The sequence below is a fragment of the Bos grunniens genome, chromosome 3 (genome assembly GCF_055505025.1).
Source record: "Bos grunniens cultivar Pamir isolate PY7600 chromosome 3, Bosgru_T2T1.0, whole genome shotgun sequence".
Classification (NCBI taxonomy): Eukaryota; Metazoa; Chordata; class Mammalia; order Artiodactyla; family Bovidae; genus Bos; species Bos grunniens.
The window spans coordinates 97,402,962-97,424,517 of record NC_141167.1 but is presented as its reverse complement, the minus strand read 5'-3'; the positions used below and the strand labels follow the sequence as shown (position 1 = coordinate 97,424,517).

The following is a 21,556-nucleotide window of genomic DNA, read 5'->3' as shown; positions in this document are numbered from 1 at the left end:
ATACCTAGCAGACGGCCGGGTTCAGCAAACGTTTGCAGATCACCTGCATTAACGAGGCCACATAGCTCTCAAAAAACCACCTGCTGCCCTCTAAGAGGATTAGGGAGGTCCCACTGCAAGAGAAACTTCTTAAATGCTTGCCTCAGGACGGTTAGGATCCGAAAGGCTTTTTGACTTTCTTCCAGTTTAAAACTGTTACTAATATCCCGTCCTTCAAGAAACCTGCGCAAATACTAGGTCTCCATGGCATAAACTAAAGTCAAGACACATCCGGATCCTAATCCACAGCTGCTCTGCGAATGCCGGACTCCCACCACCCTCCAGCTCAGAGGACCGCCCCGAGAGCAAGGGCGCATGCGCAGCAAGCAAACGCGCTGAGAATCTGGGATTTCCTCTGACCAGATGTCACTCAAGACAAGACGGCTCCGCCCTTTTCAAGATGGCGCTGCACTCAATGCGGAAAGCGCGTGAGTGCTGGAACTTCATCCGGGCACTTCATCAAGGACCCGACGCTGCTCCCGTTCCCCAGGTAACCAATGCTCGCCCTTCTTCCGCCGGTTTCCCATCTCGCTAGGTCCTTCTCGCCCCTTTCCTCCCTCCTTTTGCTTCACCCTCCCCGTTTTCTCTGGAGAGTACCGAGCTCTTCCGTTCCTAAGGTTGATTCACCTAAGAGTGCCTTCCTACTCGGAGCGTGAGGACGTTGCAAGGATACGCGTGACGTAACGCGCCCCTGGTGGGAGGTGCGCGCCGCCGCTTGCCCACTTGGCCTTAGTACCTTAGTCTCTGGGCGCCGTAGCTCCACTGTTGCCGGGCAACCCGGGAAGCTCTTCCCTGTGTGAAGTTGTCAGACACCAGAGAGCGAGTCCATCTGGCACTGCCCTCGTCCTGATGTTTACTTTCCTTTCCCTAACAGTAAGCCAAGGGACCTGGCGGAGAAATTGGAGAAGACACCTCATTAGTAATTAGAATGTTTAAGGAGGTGCACCCTCATGGCATCCTCTCTCTGGCAGTGCGATACTTGAACAATGTCAGTGTACCTTCCACTCTATTTCTCCCCATTGTCCGGAAGCAGACCTGTATGTAGAAGGTTCTATGAAGGAATTTAAGCAAGCTTTCCAAAGGTGTGGTCCTGTCTGGTAGCACTGCTGTTACCAGGCTCCTCTGTCCATGGAATTCTCTAGGCAAGAATATTGGAGTGGGTTGCCATGCCCTCCTCCAGGGTATCTTCACAACCTAGGAACTGAACCCAAGGCTCCCGCATTGCAGGCGGATTCTTTACCATCTGAGCCACTAAGGAAGTGTGACATGACAAATCATTTTCTCTCTCTGGACTTCCTTTCTTCAGCAAAATGGGTGGAAGAAGGGTTAGACTGATGACAGTGTTACTTCACGCTTTGAAAAATGAGTGGCTCCACGATAACGAAGCCAAAGCAAAGCAGTGATATTAATTATCAAAACCCAGATATAAATTCAACTTGGTTTTCTAATCATCCCATAATTACTTAACTTTCTGTGCTTAAGTGTTCTTCATAGATATTGGCCTAACCAGATTCTTCTAAGAACAGAGGATATTACATTGGAAAGTTATTTATCAAAACAGTTATTTAAATGTTGTTTTAAATTTCAGGTGGCATAGTTAAGTAAGAATTGATTGCTACTTAGATAAATACAGCAAATATCCCTCTCTTTGAAGTTTGGAGATTTGATTCTGTAGTACCAGAATTGGTTGATTTCTGGGAATTCTTGGCGGTCCAGTGGTTAGGACTCTGAGGTTTCACTGCTGAGGGTGTGGGTTCAATCCCTGGTGGGAGAACTAAGATCCCACAAGCTGAGTGGGCGGGGAGATTTGGTTGATTACTATAGTTATATACTATATTTCTAGGTAATAGCATAATAAAACCTGTGAATCCAAAGTTACTAAATCTTAGACTCAAATTCCCTCTCATAACAAACTCAAGAGTTGTGAATGTCATGAGAAACAGAATCAAAGAGAAAAGGGAATCAAACTACAGTCTGCTAATGCTTGTCCCAGGAAGTTTAGGGCATTAAATCATTATAAACGCTAAAGAATAGAATTTGAAATCTCTACTATTGTTTCAGTGGCATTTATGAATACAGTTATCTTAATCAACTGTTAATCTAGATTGTTTCAAGATGTAGATTCTCCAAAATAGTGTTCTCAAACCTTTAATTTAGCTTTTGGTAGAATACAAATTAAATATACGAAAGAGCACTTCTTAAAGCATAATTCTACATGTAAATTTTAAAATTCTTTTTCAGATTCTTTTCCATTATGGCTTATTGCTGCATATGGGATGTAGTTCCCTGTGCTATACAGTAGGACCGTGTTGTTTATGTGTTTTATATATAGTAGTCTGTATTTGCTAATTCCAAATTCCTAATTTAGTCCTCCACTGCCTCCTGTAATTTTCAGTCATTAAAAATGATGGTTTGAAGGACTAGTGCAGTCTTTTGAAAGACCAATTGAGAAAAGGTACAAAATTACATTCACAGTGTCATAATATTATATTTGCAAATAAATATTTATGTAAGTATCTATGTACAGGAAAAAGGACTAGAAGGAAACAACTGTTCTTAACTTTTTTTGCTTTCTCTTTGGTCTTCCTAAGTAATGGATTAAAAGTGATTTAAGTGTTCTTCTTTAAGCTTTCTGTAGTTTTCACATGTTCTAAATTGAAGAGATACCACTCTCAGACCCAGAAACAAGTCTTAAAACATAAATCTTCAGATGAATGCATAGCCATCATATCATCTGTGCTATTGTAGATCTCTGAGGGAGAGTTTGTGGGACAGTACTTGTCCCACAGTGCTGTTATTTAAAATGGCCTTAGAAAAGTTATTAAAATGGCTTTAGAAAATGAAAAATTTATGGCCATTTTTCCCGTATGTATCTTCTTTTTCACTTGAAAAGCTTCCTTTGAAGTCAAAGAGATTTTGTGAACAGATGCAGAAATATGTGAAGGAAGAATTGGATTCTTAAACCAGATGCATTAGACACTTTTATGATATCTCATAACCTTTGTAGAAAACAAAAATTATTTTGCAGGGCTATAATATAATGAAAAGAAATGTGTATTTATCACATGAATGATTCTATCAACAAGTAAGAAATAGCAATTTGCTTCTTATTAGTTTTGGCTGTACAGTCACTTCCTGAGGTGAGAAGCAAAAGTGGATGAACCGTGGCAGTACTTTGCCAGAGTATTGAGATTCATAGGTTGTTTTAATGATTTCCTATGAAAGCAAAATCTTGGTTAATAACCATGGCATTGGGGACCTTCAGTTATCTCAAGAGGAGGCTTTTGCCCTTCAAGGCTAAATGTAGAATCAAGTTTAAAATGAAAGCTAGAGAGAAAACAGAAATAATAGTGTATCAAGCCTTACTCATTATGAATGTCTACAATTTATATGAAAGCGGTTTATTTTGCCAGGTGTTACCTGACAGGAAACCAGTGAAGTCTGACAAGATGAGAGTAGTCACAGAGTCAGAGGAATGAAGATCTGACATTTTATGTTTAAACACTGATGGCATTAGGTAAATTTAAGCCTGTCATCTTTGACCAAACCAAGAATCCACACTTACTTAAGCACTAACTTATGATTGTATTGTGCAAAGAGTGAAATATTGATGGTTAGTAGACTTTTGCAAGAATATTTGTGATCATTCAGGTGAAGTATAAAATGTCCACATTTTATCACTGTTGAACAACACACTTCTTATTAGCTGTCCCATCCTGGATTTGGCCCAGTATTAACATACTGTTTCTACTGTTTATGGTCACTAAATGTGACCTATGGTTATTCAATGAAGGAATCATGCCTGCCAAAAAATAGGCAATGTATTAGATTTTAGATCTTGTGTTTAGTTCTTACAACAAGTCTTTTTTTAAAATCGCTCTTTTTTAAAAAGCATTAAAAAAAATCATTTGGGATAAAGAGTCGCAAAATGAGTACAGAGCATTCCTGTATATGCGTCACCAAGCAGCTTCATCTTGCATAATATACTTACTAAAGCCAAGAAATTAACATGGGACAATTTCAAATTTCACCGATTTTTCCACTAGTCTCCTGGCTTAGGATCAAATCCGGGATCCCATACTGCATTTAGTTGTCATGCCTCCCCCAGTCAATGGCACTTCCTCAGTCTTTCATGACCTTGGCCTTTTTGAAGAGAATTGGTTAATTATTTTGTAGAATGTCTCTCAGTTTGAGTTTGTCTGATATTTTTCTCATTAGACTGAGGTTAGACAAGAATCCTCTAGAATACTTCCTAACAAGGCTTTAAGATAGGTATTAACACCTTATTTTAAGCATCCAGAAGTAGACTTTAGTTAAGTAACTTGCCTAATGTCACAAAGCTAATTAATTATGGAATTAGGATGGTAAAATTGACTGTTAGCATTTCATTTCATATTTTGCAATTAGTATTTGTTGTTAGAGATTTCTGTGATCTTAATGGCATTAAATTGGGATAGTGTTCCCAGTGACTCTTCCCTTTAGCTTTTCTCTGCCTTGTCCATTGTCTGTCCAACCGGCAGCATGAACTAATCAGCCTGGAAAGCTGTCAGGACTGCTATGACCCTCTGGAAATTGTGCTAGCTGCTCACTGTGCCAGTTTGATTTGGCTACCTCCTCTCTGTGCTTTTCTTAAATAAGGATGTTGCGTGGATGCACTCTAAAGTTCCTTTTAAGCTCAGTCTATGAGTCCATTTGGTTTTTTTTTTTGGCTGTGGTGGGTCTTCATTAACTACACATGGGCTTTTCTCTAGCTGCGGTGAGCAGAGGCTCCTCTTCTCTGTGCTGCCCGTGGCTTCTCTTGATGCAGAGGATGGGGCTCTGGATGCATGGGTTTAGTTACCCTGCACCATGTGGAATCCTCCTGGACCAAGGGTCAAACCTGTATCCCCTGCATTGACAGGCAGATTCTTAACCACTGGACCACCAGGGAAGTTCCGAGTCCATTTGTTTAAAATGCTATCTAGGTTAATTTTCCTCGTGAACTGACTTAGCTTATTCAAAACAATAGTATTTAAAAATCTTTTAAAATCTCTTTGTGTAGCTGATGAAAACTGAGGGTAACTGCTGAAAATACAGAGAGAAAGTATGAATCAATGCTGAGCATTTATGCTAGCAGCCACAGTTAGGAAATGCTGAAAAAGGTGAGGCTGCTGACTGCCAGCATCTTTCTCAGTATACCTATTGCATGTCTACAGGTTACAGAACTGCCTGTGGAGGCTTATGCAAATGTGTGTGTGTGTGAGAGAGCACGTGCATGCTAAGTTGCTTCAGTGGTGTCCAACTCTTTGCAACCCTATGGATTGTAGCCTGTCAGGCTCCTCTGTCCATTGGATTCTCCAGGCAAGAGTACTGGAATTGGTTGCCATGCCCTCCTCCAGGGGATCTTCTCAACCCAGGGATCAAACCTGCATCTCTTACATCTCCTGCATTGGCAGGCAGGTTCTTTACCACTAATGCCAACTGGGAAGTCTCTTTCTATATATATCTATACACACACATATAATATATCTATTTGTATATTTAAGCATGTATGTATGCATATCCTATCTTTCAGAGAGGGAACTAACATTTAGCTAAGGCTTGTTATGTGCTAAGCCTTCTTGCTATGTACTATACAGCTTTATCTTATTTACTTCTCACAAAAATCCTGTAAATATTATTCTATCCATTTTGTAAAACTGGAAACTAAGGTTTAAAGAGGTTAGGAAATATTCCCATCAGAGAGTTGGTAAATGGCAGTGCCAGGATTCCCACTCAGCCTTTCCTGAGCTCTTCCCACTTGACCAGTGATCTCTTATCAAATAAAATCCTATATGAATCCCTCTTAGATAAAGCAGATAAAAGTAGAGCATTTTTCTCAGAATGGGTGAAAATAATTGCAAATGAAGCAATTGACAAAGGACTAATCTCCAAAATATATTACTACAAGCAGCTCATGCAGCTCAATATCAGAAAAACAACGCAATCAAAAATGGGAGAAGACCTAAACAGACATTTCTCCAAAGAAGACATTCAGATGGCCAATAAACACAAACAATGCTCAACATTGCTCATTATTAGAGAAATGCAAATCAAAACTACAATGAGGTATCACCTCCTACCAGTCAGAACAGACATCATCAAAAAATGTACAAGCAATAAATGCTGAAGAGGATGTGGAAAAAAGGGAACCGTCTTGCACAGTTGGTGGAAATGTAAACTGATAAAACCACAGTGGAGAATAGTATGGAGATTTCTTTAAAAAATATAGGAATAAAACTACCATATGACCCAGCAGTCCCACAACTTGGCATATACCCAGAGAAAGCCATAATTCAAAAAGACACACGTACCACAGTGTTCATTGCAGCACTACTTACTATTTGCAGCAGCTAGGACATGGAAGCAATCTAGGTACCCATCGACAAATGAATGGATAAAGAAATTGGGGTACATATGTACAATGGAATATTACTCGGACATAAAAAGGGATGAATTAGAGTCAGTTCCAGTGAGGTGGATGAACCTAGAGCCTGTTATACAGAGTGACGTGAATCAGAAAGAGAAAAATACTGTCTTAGTGAATATATACGGAATCTAGGGAAAATGGTAATGATGAACCTGTCTAAAGGGCAGAAATAGAGACAGAGAGCAGAGGACACAGAGGGTTGGACAAATTGAGATAGTAGCTTTGGAACATATACATTACCATGTGTGAAATAGATAGCCAGTGGGAAGTTGCTCTTAAAACACAGGGAACTCAACCCAGTGCTCTGTGACAACCTAGGAGAGTAGGAAGAAGATTCAAGAGGGAGGGTACATATGTATACTTATGACTGAGTCATGTTGTCATATGGCAAAAACTAGCAAAACATTGTAAAGCAATTATGCTCCAATTAAAAATGAAAAGAACTTTTCTGACTTAAGAAATACTAAAGTAGCTATGGCCCCACTTGCTTGGCCCCTCCTTCCCTCCACACACAACCAGGGACTGCTAAGACGGTGCCACGGTGTCTTGGATTTCTTAAGATAAAGTTTGAAAAATACTTCATCTTCCTTAAATATCCAAGTGGGTTTGTTGGCTTAGGACCACATATGATGGATGGATTTTTAAGGGGCTGCTCTATAAATGAGTTTATATGTATGTATTTTATTAATAAAATGCAACCTTTTTCCATTTATCTTAAGCTAGAGTATTTGAGATAATAGCAGTCAGTTTTCTTTCCTTTCTTCTTTCTTTTCTAGCTTCTTTCATCCAAACACAGTTTGCTTCTGCATAATATGCAGGTGCTTATGCACAGCCTAGCCTCTGTGCATGCGTGCTACGTTGCTTCAGCTGTGTCTGACTCTTTGTGAGCCTATGGATTGTAGCCCGCCAGGCTCCTCTGTCCATGGGATTCTCCAGGCAAGAATACTGGAGTGGGTTGCCATGCCTTCCTCCAGGGGATCTTCCCCACCCAGGAATCCAGCCCAGATCTCTTATGTCTCCTGCACTGGCAGGCAAGTTGTTCACCACTCACCTGGCCTCTAGCCACCTCCCAAAGAGTACTTTCTTCAGCTCTGCTCTTGATCCTGTTTTACCACCACCTATCAGGGGTTCAGGAATCTCTCTTCTATCAGCATGAGGCCTAAGCCTTCCTCCTGAATTTCCACAGGATAAATGTACAGGCTTACGATAGAAGCTGCTCTGCCCATGTGAGGCACTAGATGCAGAAAGATAATTTATAGGCACAGAGGTGATACACTGACTCCAGCATGACTGACTTTAACCCTGCTCAGGCATTAACAGTTTTCTGTCTGTATCATTTCTTAGCAGTGAAAGTGAAGTGTCCGACTCTTTGCAACCCCATGAACTGTAGCCTACCAGGCTCCTCTGTCCACAGAATTTTCTAGGCAAGAGTACTGGAGTGGGTTGCCATTTCCTTCTCCAGGGGATCTTCCCAATCCAGGGATCAAACCCAGGTCTCCCACATTATAGGCAGATGCTTTACCGTCTCAGCCACTAGGGAAGTCATACCCTACCTCTTATTCCCAGTCAGAAGCTTACACTTTTTCTTAACTACCCTGTTTACTGAGCAAAGCAGGGTCATATCTAGGTTCATCCCACCCCATCATCTGACTGTTTATGGTCTTGTAATCATTTACCAAAATTCATCTACAGCTCTGTTTTTTCTTTGGCACAGTCTTCCTCGCATTGAGCCTACTTCTGGTTGGCTAAGAACTGCCTTGTCGACTTTGCTTTTGTCTCTTCAAAAGCACAGTTGACCACCCTGATTTCTAACCCACAGAGGTTCTCTCAATTTCCACTTTTACATTCCCTGCCCTCTAGGCTGGGACACCAACCAGTGGACAGACAGAGATGTCAGTTTCTCCTTTGCATTCCTGTCCTGGTGTTCTAGTGAAATTCTTCAGTCCCAGGTAACTCCACTGTGGATGGAGCCCCTAATGACCTTGGTTACACTGCTTCTCGTTTAAGGTTCTTGGGATAATGATTGTAGATTTTTCATCAGTGCTTTCAGAAACATAATATAACATAGCATATCACAAATAACAATTTTCAAATGGAATCTGTTATTTTCATTAATAATATTCTGCTCTAATATAACACTTTGTAGTTTTCAGAATGCTTCCCATATTCTCCTTTAATCTTGAGGACAACATGCAATGTTTTGTTATTTAGTTATCTAAAATTTTTACTTATTGATTAAATTTTCATTGTATCTTCCTATTTTTTTTATTATCATCATCATTTATTGTTAGAAGAATCCACTGTATATTTATTTGCCTTTCTCTAAAAAATAAGACAAAAAATTAGCTTCTATGGAACAACACATGGCCTTTTTAAACAGTCAGTTCTACATGTATTTCAGCAGGTAGGAAAACTTTTTAAAACAAAAGTATCCATGTTCTTTCAGTTATCCAAAATCTTGGAATTGTGGAGGCAAGCTTCAAGTGTGTTTCCTTGTAATATATATCCAAAGGAGGGTATGACTTTACAAATGCGTTCTTTAGTAACTAATAGTACATATATTAGTATGTACTAATATATTGAGCATAATAAATTGAGCATCAGTGCATGCTTAATTTAGGATGATAAAAATAACTGGAACCAAATCAGCACAATATGAAGCTGTCCTGAGGTTGAATGTAACAATTCCCAGAAAAGAAGCCTGGTGATATCGACAGTTTCAATGATGAAATTTTCACTTCCCAGCAGCGGGGGTTTCTTGGAACTGTTTACATATTCAGTATTAGGACATTGCTAAAAAAGATAAACTGAGACACAGGATGGAGTCACCTTTGACCTGAGGCTCAGGCTGAGGACACAGAGGGGACCTGGCCATTCTCTGGAGCTCTCAACCAGCCGGGCCCGACTTTGAGCTGAAGCACAGGGAGCTCCTGAGCAGTAGGCTATTAAAAGCCACACAGCTCTTCTATGCTTGTCCTTTGTTTCTTCTTGGAAAGACTTTGTTCACTCTAGATATACATGTTTCTAGAGCAAAGAATGTTCAGAATTGTGCTTGGCCCTCGAAGAATTTTATTTATTTTTTACCAGTTCTGTAACTATGATGAATTAAATAAGTAAATGTCAGTATCCTTTAAAGTTTTAGTTCAAGAGGTATTATTTTCTTATTTGTACTAAAATTAATTCAATGTTTAATTCATTTTGGGACCCTGGTCTGATGGGACTGTGACCATTTCAGTTATTATGGAATATGATGAGAAGGGAAATGATACCAGCACACTTTTATTGAGTGTTTACCATGTACCATGCATTGTTTGAAGCACTTGACACGCATTAGCTTGTTTAATCCTAACAATGCAATGAGGTCATTGTTAATATTAGCCCCATTTTACAGATGAAGCTACTGAGAGGTTAAGTAGCTCACCCAAGGTCACATAGCAAGTATCAGACCCAAGATGGCAACCCTAGGCAGTACTGATTCCAAATTCTGTGTACTAAATGTATTAAACGACATTAAATTCTGAAGCAAATTACCCGTGTTAATACGCTGATAACTGCCATGCAAACTTTTAAATCTGTTCTGTGAAAGTCACTTATATATCTTGCCATGATAACATGCAGAGTAGAAATTATAAATCATCCTCTGTTGTTGCTGAACTTACAGTCTTGTTTGGCTCAATGAGTTATGAGAAAGGAGCAAAGCTGTCTTATAAATTTATCTCCGTGTCTCTCTTTGGCTACTGCCACTAGGATTACCCTGTGTAAAATAAGGGCTTTTAACACATAAGTCCCTAGGTGCATGTAGGAAGTTGTGTTTATACACAGTCTATAGCTGCAAGGTCAACCTGTGCACAGCCCTGCAGGCAGAGGGGAGGTGGTGAGTGCTGAAGCTTATGGATGGCCAGGGGACCACTATCTAGGGTCTAGTTGGGATTTATGGCTAGAATACTTTCTTCAAAAATAACAGAGGTGCAAAATGAGAAGATGGGAAAGATTAAAGTAATTAGTGTTGTGGGGCATTTCTACAAGGAATGAGTAAGAATTTGATTCTAAAAGATTCTCATTCCAAAAAGTTCTTAGAGTCTATTATAAGTTGAAGTGTTATTACTAATTAGTATATTAGTTGGGATGCTGTTGAGGCTTCACAATTAGCAACATTGAATAGAATTTATTTTACACACCAGACAAAGGGCTTCTCATGAACCTTTCCTTATAACTCCCACAAACAGAGACTTTGCATGGACCATTCTATTTTATATTCATTCAGCCTCACTCTTTACTCTAATAGTTTGAGCCCCTTTTGGGGAGCAGGAGAATGTAATTGTGAAGGGAAATGGAGCTGTTTACTTAAATCCCTGATTTGGATTCCTGTCCTCCCAGGGGGAGAATGGTCTGAGCAGCCAGTTCATAAATTTACTGGAAGAGAAAAGAGCCTCTTGGGTTGGGGGTAAGTGTGCAGCGTGAAGGTGGAGTCCCAAGGGAGATGTTAAGGGCCAGATGATGTGGAGCCCTTGCCAATTCTGGGGAGAGAGCCAGGTTGGCCCTCCGTGGATACTGGTTACCTGGCCATCTTGGTTGGGAAGGAAATTCCTTCTGTGCAGGCAATATTGGCTTCTCCCATGGCTGGCAAGTTTCCAGGCACCCCCATGCTGCCAAGCTGTGAAACTCAGTAACCCAGAGAAGCCAGTGTCTAGAGACTCAACAGCCATACAAACATTACACTTGTCATCTTAAACTTGACTGACCTCTCACGAAGAGGAAGTGTGGTAAAGCAGAAGGGACACGACTTTCAGGATCAGTCAGATTACATGCTAACTGTGTGATGTCAGGCAAGTTATGCAACCTCACTATACCTCAGTTTCCTCATCTGCAAAGTATTAATAGTAATACTCACATGGTAAAACTTTTATGTGGATTCAAAATTCTATCATATGTGTAAAGTCCCTTGGCCAATGCACAACACCTGGTGGGTCCTCTGTGCTTTATGATGGTTATGTCTTCAATAATATATAATTCTTCTCACCTACTTTGCTCTCCTTTACCTCTTACCAATCTTAAGAACCTTGTGATTCTTCTCATTTCCACACTATCCTTCCCCTTCAGTTCAGTTCAGTTCAGTCACTCAGTCGTGTCCAACTCTTTGCGACCCCATGAATCGCGGCACGCCAGGCCTCCCTGTCCATCACCAACTCGCGGAGTTCACCCAGACTCACGTCCATCGAGTCGGTGATGCCATCCAGCCATCTCATCCTCTGTCATCCCCTTCTCCTCCTGCCCCCAATCCCTCCCAGCATCAGAGTCTTTTCCAATGAGTCAACTCTTCGCATGAGGTGGCCAAAGTATTGGAGTTTCAGCTTTAGCATCATTCCTTCCAAAGAACATCCAGGGCTGATCTCCTTCAGAATGGACTGGTTGGATCTGCTTGCAGTCCAAGGGACTCTCAAGAGTCTTCTCCAACACCACAGTTCAAAAGCATCAATTCTTCGGCGCTCAGCCTTCTTCACAGTCCAACTCTCACATCCATACATGACCACTGGAAAAACCATAGCCTTGACTAGACAGACCTTTGTTGGCAAAGTAATGTCTCTGCTTTTGAATGTGCTATCTAGGTTGGTCATAACTTTCCTTCCAAGGAGTAAGCGTCTTTTAATTTCATGGCTGCAATCACCATCTGCAGTGATTTTGGAGCCCCAGAAAATAAAGTCTGACACTGTTTCCACTGTTTCCCCATCTATTTCCCATGAAGTGATGGGACCAGATGCCATGATCTTCGTTTTCTGAATGTTGAGCTTTAAGCCAACTTTTTCACTCTCCTCTTTCACCTTCATCAAGAGTCTTTTTAGTTCCTCTTCACTTTCTGCCATAAGGGTCAATCTGACTAGATTAACCTCCCCAAAGCAGTGTGCTAATGATGTTGTTCCCTTGTTCAGAAATCTTTGAGGGCTTCTCATAAAGTTTAGACTCCTTATAACCCCTCATTCCAACCTTCCTTTCACAGTCCAGATCCAAAACACTTCTCTAGGTCATTGCTGTCCTACCTACATGGATCCTCTGCCCTGGAGTTAATAGAATTTCCAAGTTTGCTCAGAGCTATTTCCTTTGACTTCTTTGTTAATGTTACTATCTCTCCTTGTAAAAACCTTTCTTCCCATTTAAATTTGTATGTACCATCAATCTTTAAAGAGTGGTGATTCTTTAAAATAAAAAACAAGAAAACAACAAAAACATAACTCATGTATGGAAAACTGTCCTTTAGCTGGAAATGATTGCTCCCATTTTGAAATTTTATAGGACTTTGTACCTTTCTTATAGAAATTAACAAATCCTTCCTTATATACTCTCTCTTCTTATGGACATTTGCTTTAAGACAGATGGAAAGCTTGATTTGGAGAAGGGGTTGTTTTTTATTCAGACTTTTTTGTGAATACTCCACCAGGATACAGTTTATGATATATACATTGTTTCACAGGTGCAGCTTCCGTTTTTCATAACTGTATCTAATTATACTGGGGTTTGCTACCTCTGTAAATTATACTAAAGTTTGTTACCTTTGTATATAGAAAAGCATAGACAAACTGAGAATTAAGATGAGAAGGTTTAAAAAAAAAAAGATGAGAAGGTTTTATTTTGAGTGTAGTTTTGCCTCAAGAGACTGTCTAGTTCAATAAACACGCATATTATCTATACAACAAATGACATCACGCTTTGTAGTATTAAAAGTATGCTTTCAACTCCTGAAGGAAGTATAATGTTCATTTATTATGTCAGCATTGATACAATACAATTTTTCTTAATCATTCATTGTAAGTTCCTTTAAAGCAACCTGTGAAGGCATGCCTTAGGACCTTTGCTCTACAGATCTTGGTACGCTCTGCAGAGATATAGAAAACAGCCCTAAGTCTCATTGTACTGTTACACTGTGTAGACAATAAGGCCATTTGTAAGTGTCCCACCTGGAGGAGGAAATGGCAGCCCACACCAGGAATCTTGCTGGGAAATCCCATGGATAGAGGAGTGCAGGTTACAGTCCATGGGGTTGCAAAAAGCAGGCATGGCTTAAGTGACTAAACAACAGTAACAAGCTTCCCATCCAGTGCTACTCCATTTTCCTTTGGACCATGATAGAGTACAGTGGGGCTTCCCAGGTGGCTCAGTGGTAAAGAATCTGCCTGCCAATGCAGGAAACTTGGGTTTGATCCCTGGGTTGGGAAGATCCCCTGGAGAAGTGAATGGTAATCCACTCTAGTATTCTTGCCTGGGGAATCCCATGGACAGAGGAAACTGGTGGACTATAGACCATGGGGTCACAAAGAGTCAGACACAACTGAGTGAGCACGCACGCACACACACACACACACACACACACACACACGAGTACAATAGTATGATTCAAGAAGAATTTATATCTACATTACAAAGAACTTACATTTTCTTCTTTTAAAATGGCCTATTGACATTTTAGTAGTTGTTAAGGAAAGTTTATTGTTATACTTCCTTACCAATTTATCATTTACATGTTTAATAAAACCCCAAATCAACCTAGCATAATCACAGAACTGTTTTATGATAGGATGTCTTGTCTGTTAGATGGGGTTTAGTTGCAGCATCTTCCTGATAAGTTCGTGACTACAGTGGCCAAACATCTTGTTAAACCCAGGATGAGTTGTACCCATCAATCTTTAAAATGTCTTGGAAATTCCAATGTTTCAGCATCCACATGACATCTCCCACATTGTTTTTCACATTCTAAAATAGAACAGAAATTCTTTAGCAGACCATGTGTCCTTAATTTTGATTGGGAATATATTAACATATCTATGACTCAAACAGAGACACAGCTTTCCCCTCATCTTATTTTTCTGTTTAAATAGCAGACTTTTGGTCAGTGTTCCGTGACTCCTGTCTTCCTGAAAGTCAAATGCCTGCCTTCACACTGACTGTGGAGAGAGGGTCATCCAGCTTCCATGTGGACCACATGTAAGAAGGAAGGGGGAGAGAAAGAAGGGACTCTTCCAAAAAAAAAAAAAATAACAAAGCCAAGATCCCTGACAAGATAGCTGTCAGCTGAGTAGCACTTTAAATTATGTGTTTAGAGAGATCATCAAGAAAAGCACATAAAGTAGGAAAAATAATTTTCAAAAATTAGCAGTTTTTAACCCTTCATAGTGTTAAACTGAGAGAGAGAGACCAGAGTTGAAAAATCCAACAGAGAGATGAGAGAAGAATCATTAAATTGTGGGTCAAAGGATTCCAAGAGTGTAGAGAATTTCAAAGGAAAAATGAAGAGCAAAATAGTGCTATAGTATGATACAAACTAAAAATTACCTCCCAGGGTTTATAACTGGTGTATCACTAATGATATTAGCAACAACAACAGCTTTAGAAGTCATTGGTGCAAATTAATGAGATGAGAGGTGAGGAAGTTGGGACTGCTCTTGTGAGGAGCCTAAATGAGAATGACGTGCCAGAGAGGGAGAACGGAGCTTTAAAGAATGATCTGACCAAGAGGATTGTTTGGAGGTAAGGTCTTTGGGGATGGTGGAGACTTGAGCATGATTGCAGGAGCCAGTAAAGATGGAGAGATTGCAGATACAGGAAAGAGATGGAAAGAAATGCACTCCAGAGCAAATGATTGAACATCAGGAGAAACAGATAAACTCTGAGGCTGGGAGAAAGGGGGTAGAGATGACTGTGGGTCTAGATGAGTTTGGGCTGGGAAATTCAGGAACCCTAAAACCTGAGGGGTATAAATTCACTCAGGGAGCTTCAGTCCTGAGATAATGGAATCAGGTAGTGGTTTAGCGGATAAGCACTGAAAGTCAGACTGCCTAGGTTCAAAGTCAAGTTCTATTCGGTAATTGGAAGTCCTTGGGCAAGTTACTGACATCTATTCCTCATTTTCCTCATCTGCAAGATGAGTTAAAAGCTTGAACTCCATAGGCAGACTGCCAGAGTTTGGAAATAGTAAGCTCTCCTTCCAGCTAGCAATACGTACTTGGCAAATTGTTTAACTTTTCTATACCTCAACTTCTTCATCTGTAAAATGGAGACAATAAAAATGTCTACCTCCCAGAATTACTGTGAGGATTAAGTGAGTTAATGTTTATGTGTCTGGAGCAGTACCAGGCACATCGTTAATACTACGTACGTTTTTAAAAATGGTTCATTAAGCAGTGTTGAGAATCTAGGGCCTAAGAAACTATAACTTAAATTTATGGGTAGATTCTACATTGTTTTAAGATTTCTCACCAAAAGTGCTCAGGTACCAAAATATGTAAGTGAAGAATGAGCTTTTTAGCCTTGACCCAGGATTGGAGTTTCTGCATGGCTGTCAGGACATAATGGAGATATGAAATCAGATGGCTAACAGGAAGGTGGACGTGGGGAAGACAATTGTATCTTAGAAGCAATTATAAAGACTTTGTCTTTTATTAGGATTGAGTTGCAAAGCCATTGGAAGGCTTTGTTTGGAGGAAGGAAGGCTGACACAGGTTTTTATTTTATTTTTTTATTTTATTTTTATTTTTTTATTCTTCCAATTTTATTTTATTTTTAAACTTTACATAATTGTATTAGTTTTGCCAAATATCAAAATGAATCCGCCACAGGTATACATGTGTTCCCCATCCCGAACCCTCCTCCCTCCTCCCTCCCCATACCATCCCTCTGGGCCGTCCCAGTGCACCAGCCCCAAGCATCCAGCATCATGCATCGAACCTGGACTGGCAACTCGTTTCCTACATGATATTTTACATGTTTCATTGCCATTCTCCCAAATCTTCCCACCCTCTCCCTCTCCCACAGAGTCCATAAGACTGTTCTATACATCAGTGTCTCTTTTGCTGTCTCGTACACCGGGTTATTGTTACCATCTTTCTAAATTCCATATATATGCGTTAGTATACTGTATTTATGTTTTTCCTTCTGGCTTACTTCACTCTGTATAATAGGCTCCAGTTTCATCCACCTCATTAGAACTGATTCAAATGTATTCTTTTTCATGGCTGAGTAATACTCCATTGTGTATATGTACCACAGCTTTCTTATCCATTCATCTGCTGATGGACATCTAGGTTGCTTCCATGTCTTGGCTATTATAAACAGTGCTGCGATGAACATTGGGGTACACGTGTCTCTTTCCCTTCTGGTTTCCTCAGTGTGTATGCCCAGCAGTGGGGTTGCTGGATCATAAGGCAGTTCTATTTCCAGTTTTTTAAGGAATCTCCACACTGTTCTCCATAGTGGCTGTACTAGTTTGCATTCCCACCAACAGTGTAGGAGGGTTCCCTTTTCTCCACACCCTCTCCAGCATTTATTATTTGTAGACTTTTGGATCGCAGCCATTCTGACTGGTGTGAAATGGTACCTCATAGTGGTTTTGATTTGCATTTCTCTGATAATGAGTGATGTTGAGCATCTTTTCATGTGTTTGTTAGCCATCTGTATGTCTTTTTTGGAGAAATGTCTATTTAGTTCTTTGGCCCATTTTTTGATTGGGTCGTTTATTTTTCTGGAGTTGAGCTGTAGGAGTTGCTTGTATATTTTTGAGATTAGTTGTTTGTCAGTTGCTTCATTTGCTATTATTTTCTCCCATTCTGAAGGCTGTCTTTTCATCTTGCTAATAGTTTCCTTTGATGTGCAGAAGCTTTTAAGGTTAATTAGGTCCCATTTGTTTATTTTTGCTTTTATTTCCAATATTCTGGGAGGTGGGTCATAGAGGATCCTGCTGTGATGTATGTCGGAGAGTGTTTTGCCTATGTTCTCCTCTAGGAGTTTTATAGTTTCTGGTCTTACATTTAGATCTTTAATCCATTTTGAGTTTATTTTTGTGTATGGTGTTAGAAAGTGGTCCAGTTTCATTCTTTTACAAGTGGTTGACCAGATTTCCCAGCACCACTTGTTAAAGAGATTGTCTTTAATCCATTGTATATTCTTGCCTCCTTTGTCGAAGATAAGGTGTCTATATGTGCGTGGATTTATCTCTGGGTTTTCTATTTTGTTCCATTGATCTGTATTTCTGTCTTTGTGCCAGTACCATACTGTCTTGATAACTGTGGCTTTGTAGTAGAGCCTGAAGTCAGGTAGGTTGATTCCTCCAGTTCCATTCTTCTTTCTCAAGATCGCTTTGGCTATTCGAGGTTTTTTGTATTTCCATACAAATTGCGAAATTATTTGTTCTAGCTCTGTGAAGAATACTGTTGGTAGCTTGATAGGGATTGCATTGAATCTATAAATTGCTTTGGGTAGTATACTCATTTTCACTATATTGATTCTTCCAATCCATGAACATGGTATATTTCTCCATCTATTAGTGTCCTCTTTGATTTCTTTCACCAGTGTTTTATAGTTTTCTATATATAGGTCTTTAGTTTCTTTAGGTAGATATATTCCTAAGTATTTTATTCTTTCCGTTGCAATGGTGAATGGAATTGTTTCCTTAATTTCTCTTTCTGTTTTCTCATTATTAGTGTATAGGAATGCAAGGGATTTCTGTGTGTTGATTTTATATCCTGCAACTTTACTGTAGTCATTGATTATTTCTAGTAATTTTCTGGTGGACTCTTTAGGGTTTTCTATGTAGAGGATCATGTCATCTGCAAATAGTGAGAGTTTTACTTCTTCTTTTCCAATTTGGATTCCTTTTATTTCTTTTTCTGCTCTGATTGCTGTGGCCAAAACTTCCAAAACTATGTTGAATAGTAATGGTGAAAGTGGGCACCCTTGTCTTGTTCCTGACTTTAGAGGAAATGCTTTCAATTTTTCACCATTGAGGATAATGTTTGCAGTGGGTTTGTCATATATAGCTTTTATTATGTTGAGGTATGTTCCTTCTATTCCTGCTTTCTGGAGAGTTTTTATCATAAATGGATGTTGAATTTTGTCAAAGGCTTCCTCTGCATCTATTGAGATAATCATATGGTTTTTATTTTTCAATTTGTTAATGTGGTGTATTACATTGATTGATTTGCGGATATTGAAGAATCCTTGCATCCCTGGGATAAAGCCCACTTGATCATGGTGTATGATCTTTTTAATGTGTTGTTGGATTCTGATTGCTAGAATTTTGTTAAGGATTTTTGCATCTATGTTCATCAGTGATATTGGCCTGTAGTTTTCTTTTTTTGTGGGATCTTTGTCAGGTTTTGGTATTAGGGTGATGGTGGCCTCATAGAATGAGTTTGGAAGTTTACCTTCCTCTGCAATTTTCTGGAAGAGTTTGAGCAGGATAGGTGTTAGCTCTTCTCTAAATTTTTGGTAGAATTCAGCTGTGAAGCCGTCTGGACCTGGGCTTTTGTTTGCTGGAAGATTTTTGATTACAGTTTCAATTTCCATGCTTGTGATGGGTCTGTTAAGATTTTCTATTTCTTCCTGGTCCAGTTTTGGAAAGTTGTACTTTTCTAAGAATTTGTCCATTTCTTCCACGTTGTCCATTTTATTGGCATATAATTGTTGATAGTAGTCTCTTATGATCCTTTGTATTTCTGTGTTGTCTGTTGTGATCTCTCCATTTTCGTTTCTAATTTTGTTGATTTGATTTTTCTCCCTTTGTTTCTTGATGAGTCTGGCTAATGGTTTGTCAATTTTATTTATCCTTTCAAAGAACCAGCTTTTGGTTTTGTTGATTTTTGCTATGGTCTCTTTTGTTTCTTTTGCATTTATTTCTGCTCTAATTTTTAAGATTTCTTTCCTTCTACTAACCCTGGGGTTCTTCATTTCTTCCTTTTCTAGTTGCTTTAGGTGTAGAGTTAGGTTATTTATTTGACTTTTTTCTTGTTTCTTGAGGTGTGCCTGTATTGCTATGAACTTTCCCCTTAGGACTGCTTTTACCGTGACACAGGTTTTTAAACTTACCCTGGCTGTTATGTTAAAAATAGAAGAGCAAGATGAAAGTAAGACCAATCAGAGGCCAGTACAAGATCTGCATAAGGGATGACAGTGGCTTGGACAAGGATGTAATAGAAATGTGCTTGTGTGTTTAGTCACTTAGTTGTGTCCAACTCTTTGCAACCCCATGGATTGTAACCCACCAGGCTCCTCTGTCCATGGGATTTCCCAGGCAAAAATACTGGAGTGGATAGCCATTCCCTTCTCTAGTGATCTTCCTGACCCAGAGATCAAACCTGGGTCTCCTGCATTGCAGGTGGCTTCTTTACCATCTGAGCCACCAGAGAAGCTCAGTAAGAAGATTTCATCAAAGATGAGAAGTGGTCAGATTCTTGATATTTATTTTAAAGAATGTACAGTCAACAAGGTTTTTTTGTTTGTTTGTTTTTTACTGATTATCTGATCAGTACAAGGGGAAGAAGGAATCAAGATTGATTCCAAGGTTTTTGGCTAGAGCAACTATAGGAATGAGTTTGCCACTTGCTAAGATGGTAAAGACAGCAAGAGGAATAAGACTTTGGGGATTGGGTTGAAGATCAGGAGTTGAGTTTTAGACATCAGGAGTTTAGATGAATAGTTTAGATCAGGAGTTTAGATGACTAGTTAACATTTGAATGGAGATGTCAGGTAGACAGTTGAATATATGAGACCCAACCTCAAGAGAGACATCTAAATGCAGACATTAATTTGTAAGTCTTCAGCATATACTGTGCTTAAAGCTATGAGATTGGGTGTGATCATTTAGGCAGTGTTTTTAGAAAGAGAAGAGGTCTAAGTACTGAAGCTGTGTGAGCATTTCAACTTTAAGAGATTGGAATGATGAGAAGAACTAGCCAAGATAGTAGTAGCCAGGTAGGTAGGAGTCCAGTTCACGTGCATCTGTGCATTTGCGCAGTACACACACACAGGCACACACACAAGTTTTTGCACATGCATACGTGCACACAACATATCCTATATGAAGACAGAATGATCAGGGGTACCAGCTACTTTTCTTTATGGATTACTTGCAGGAAAATTTAATTTCTCTACTTGTAGGAAAAATTAATTGGGAAACCAGGTGATTAAATAAGGTAGCTTGATGGGTGTGGAATCAGAACAAGGTGTGTGTGTGTGGTGGGGGGTGGTCTTTGGGTTACCTCACTGGTGACTGTAATTAAGCTGTGATAACCCAAAACGCCGCCCTCACTTTGGAGCATACATGCTTCTTGGACAACATATTCCTGACTGGTGTCATAGCACTATTTCCCTTGGACGTGGCTTTAAAACAGATGGCCAGAGTTTTCCCAAAGGAGCTGCTTTTTCTAAGCTTCCACCCCTCCAGGAGGCATATTCTTTCCTTAGATATGTTAATGTACCTCATCTTGTTTCCATTAAGTCTTGTCCTCAGAGTTATACTTTGGGGGGTGGGGGGCGTGTCACTATTTCCTAAAATATGGACCTTCTACCTAGAAAAATATGTACATAAACTCTCAAAATTTTGTGTTCAGTTTTACAAGTCCATGAATCCAGCTTAAGAACTACTTGAAGTTTACCTTTCTGTTTTGTTGGCTCGTGGAAGGTAAACTTATTCCTTTCTTTGAAAGCCCCCTTTATTGTTGTCTCCTGTACCACTTACTACTTACAAAGCTGGTCTTATGAGCTACACCATAGGATTTTTATGTGAAATTATTTAATAATGAAGTAGTCCTGGCACTTCAATGAGTGAAATCTTTTGTCCGAAGAAGGAGGTAGACTGTCATACCATATGCCTTCAAAAGGACTCAGTGAAGTTCTAGTGTGTGCGTATACAATAACACAAATGTGCAAGGCTCATGCTCACCAATTCTGAAATTCAGCCTTTAGTAAGTGGTGTGTGAATCTTACTATAAAATGCTGCTGCCTAAACATTTAAGAATATATATATATATATATATATTATTAAAGTTTGGAGGAAACAGAGGAAGATTGAAAATATTTGCTTAAAAGGTGAAAAAAAAAGCTATCCAGAATATTAAGAGCAACACCCATCTGAACTTCACAGAAAGTGTCATGAGAGTGCCAGTGATTAGAACTGATCAGATATTTGGCTGTCCTTTTCAACCAGAAGATGGATTTGAACCATATTACTACATCCATCGTTTAGTTTTGAAGAGAGAGGGGGGAAAATAAAGTCAATTATTTGTCTCTTTGTTCAAAGGCCTTTTT

General features: G+C 39.5%; 1 protein-coding gene across 5 annotated transcripts in view; it reads left to right on the top strand.

Annotated features, from left to right (window-relative positions):
• The first annotated feature begins 429 nt into the window (after nucleotides 1-429).
• WARS2 (tryptophanyl tRNA synthetase 2, mitochondrial) overlaps nucleotides 430-21,556 on the top strand; it is a 101,201-nt gene continuing 80,074 nt past the window's right edge. For all 5 annotated transcript variants that reach the window (XR_015160823.1, XM_086392138.1, XM_086392140.1 and 2 more), the window contains exon 1: nucleotides 430-529. Coding sequence is in view for 4 of the 5 variants with exons in the window: in XM_086392138.1 (XP_086248264.1) it covers nucleotides 440-529 (90 nt within the window). In the remaining variant the exon portion in view is untranslated. The remainder of the gene's footprint in view (nucleotides 530-21,556) is intronic.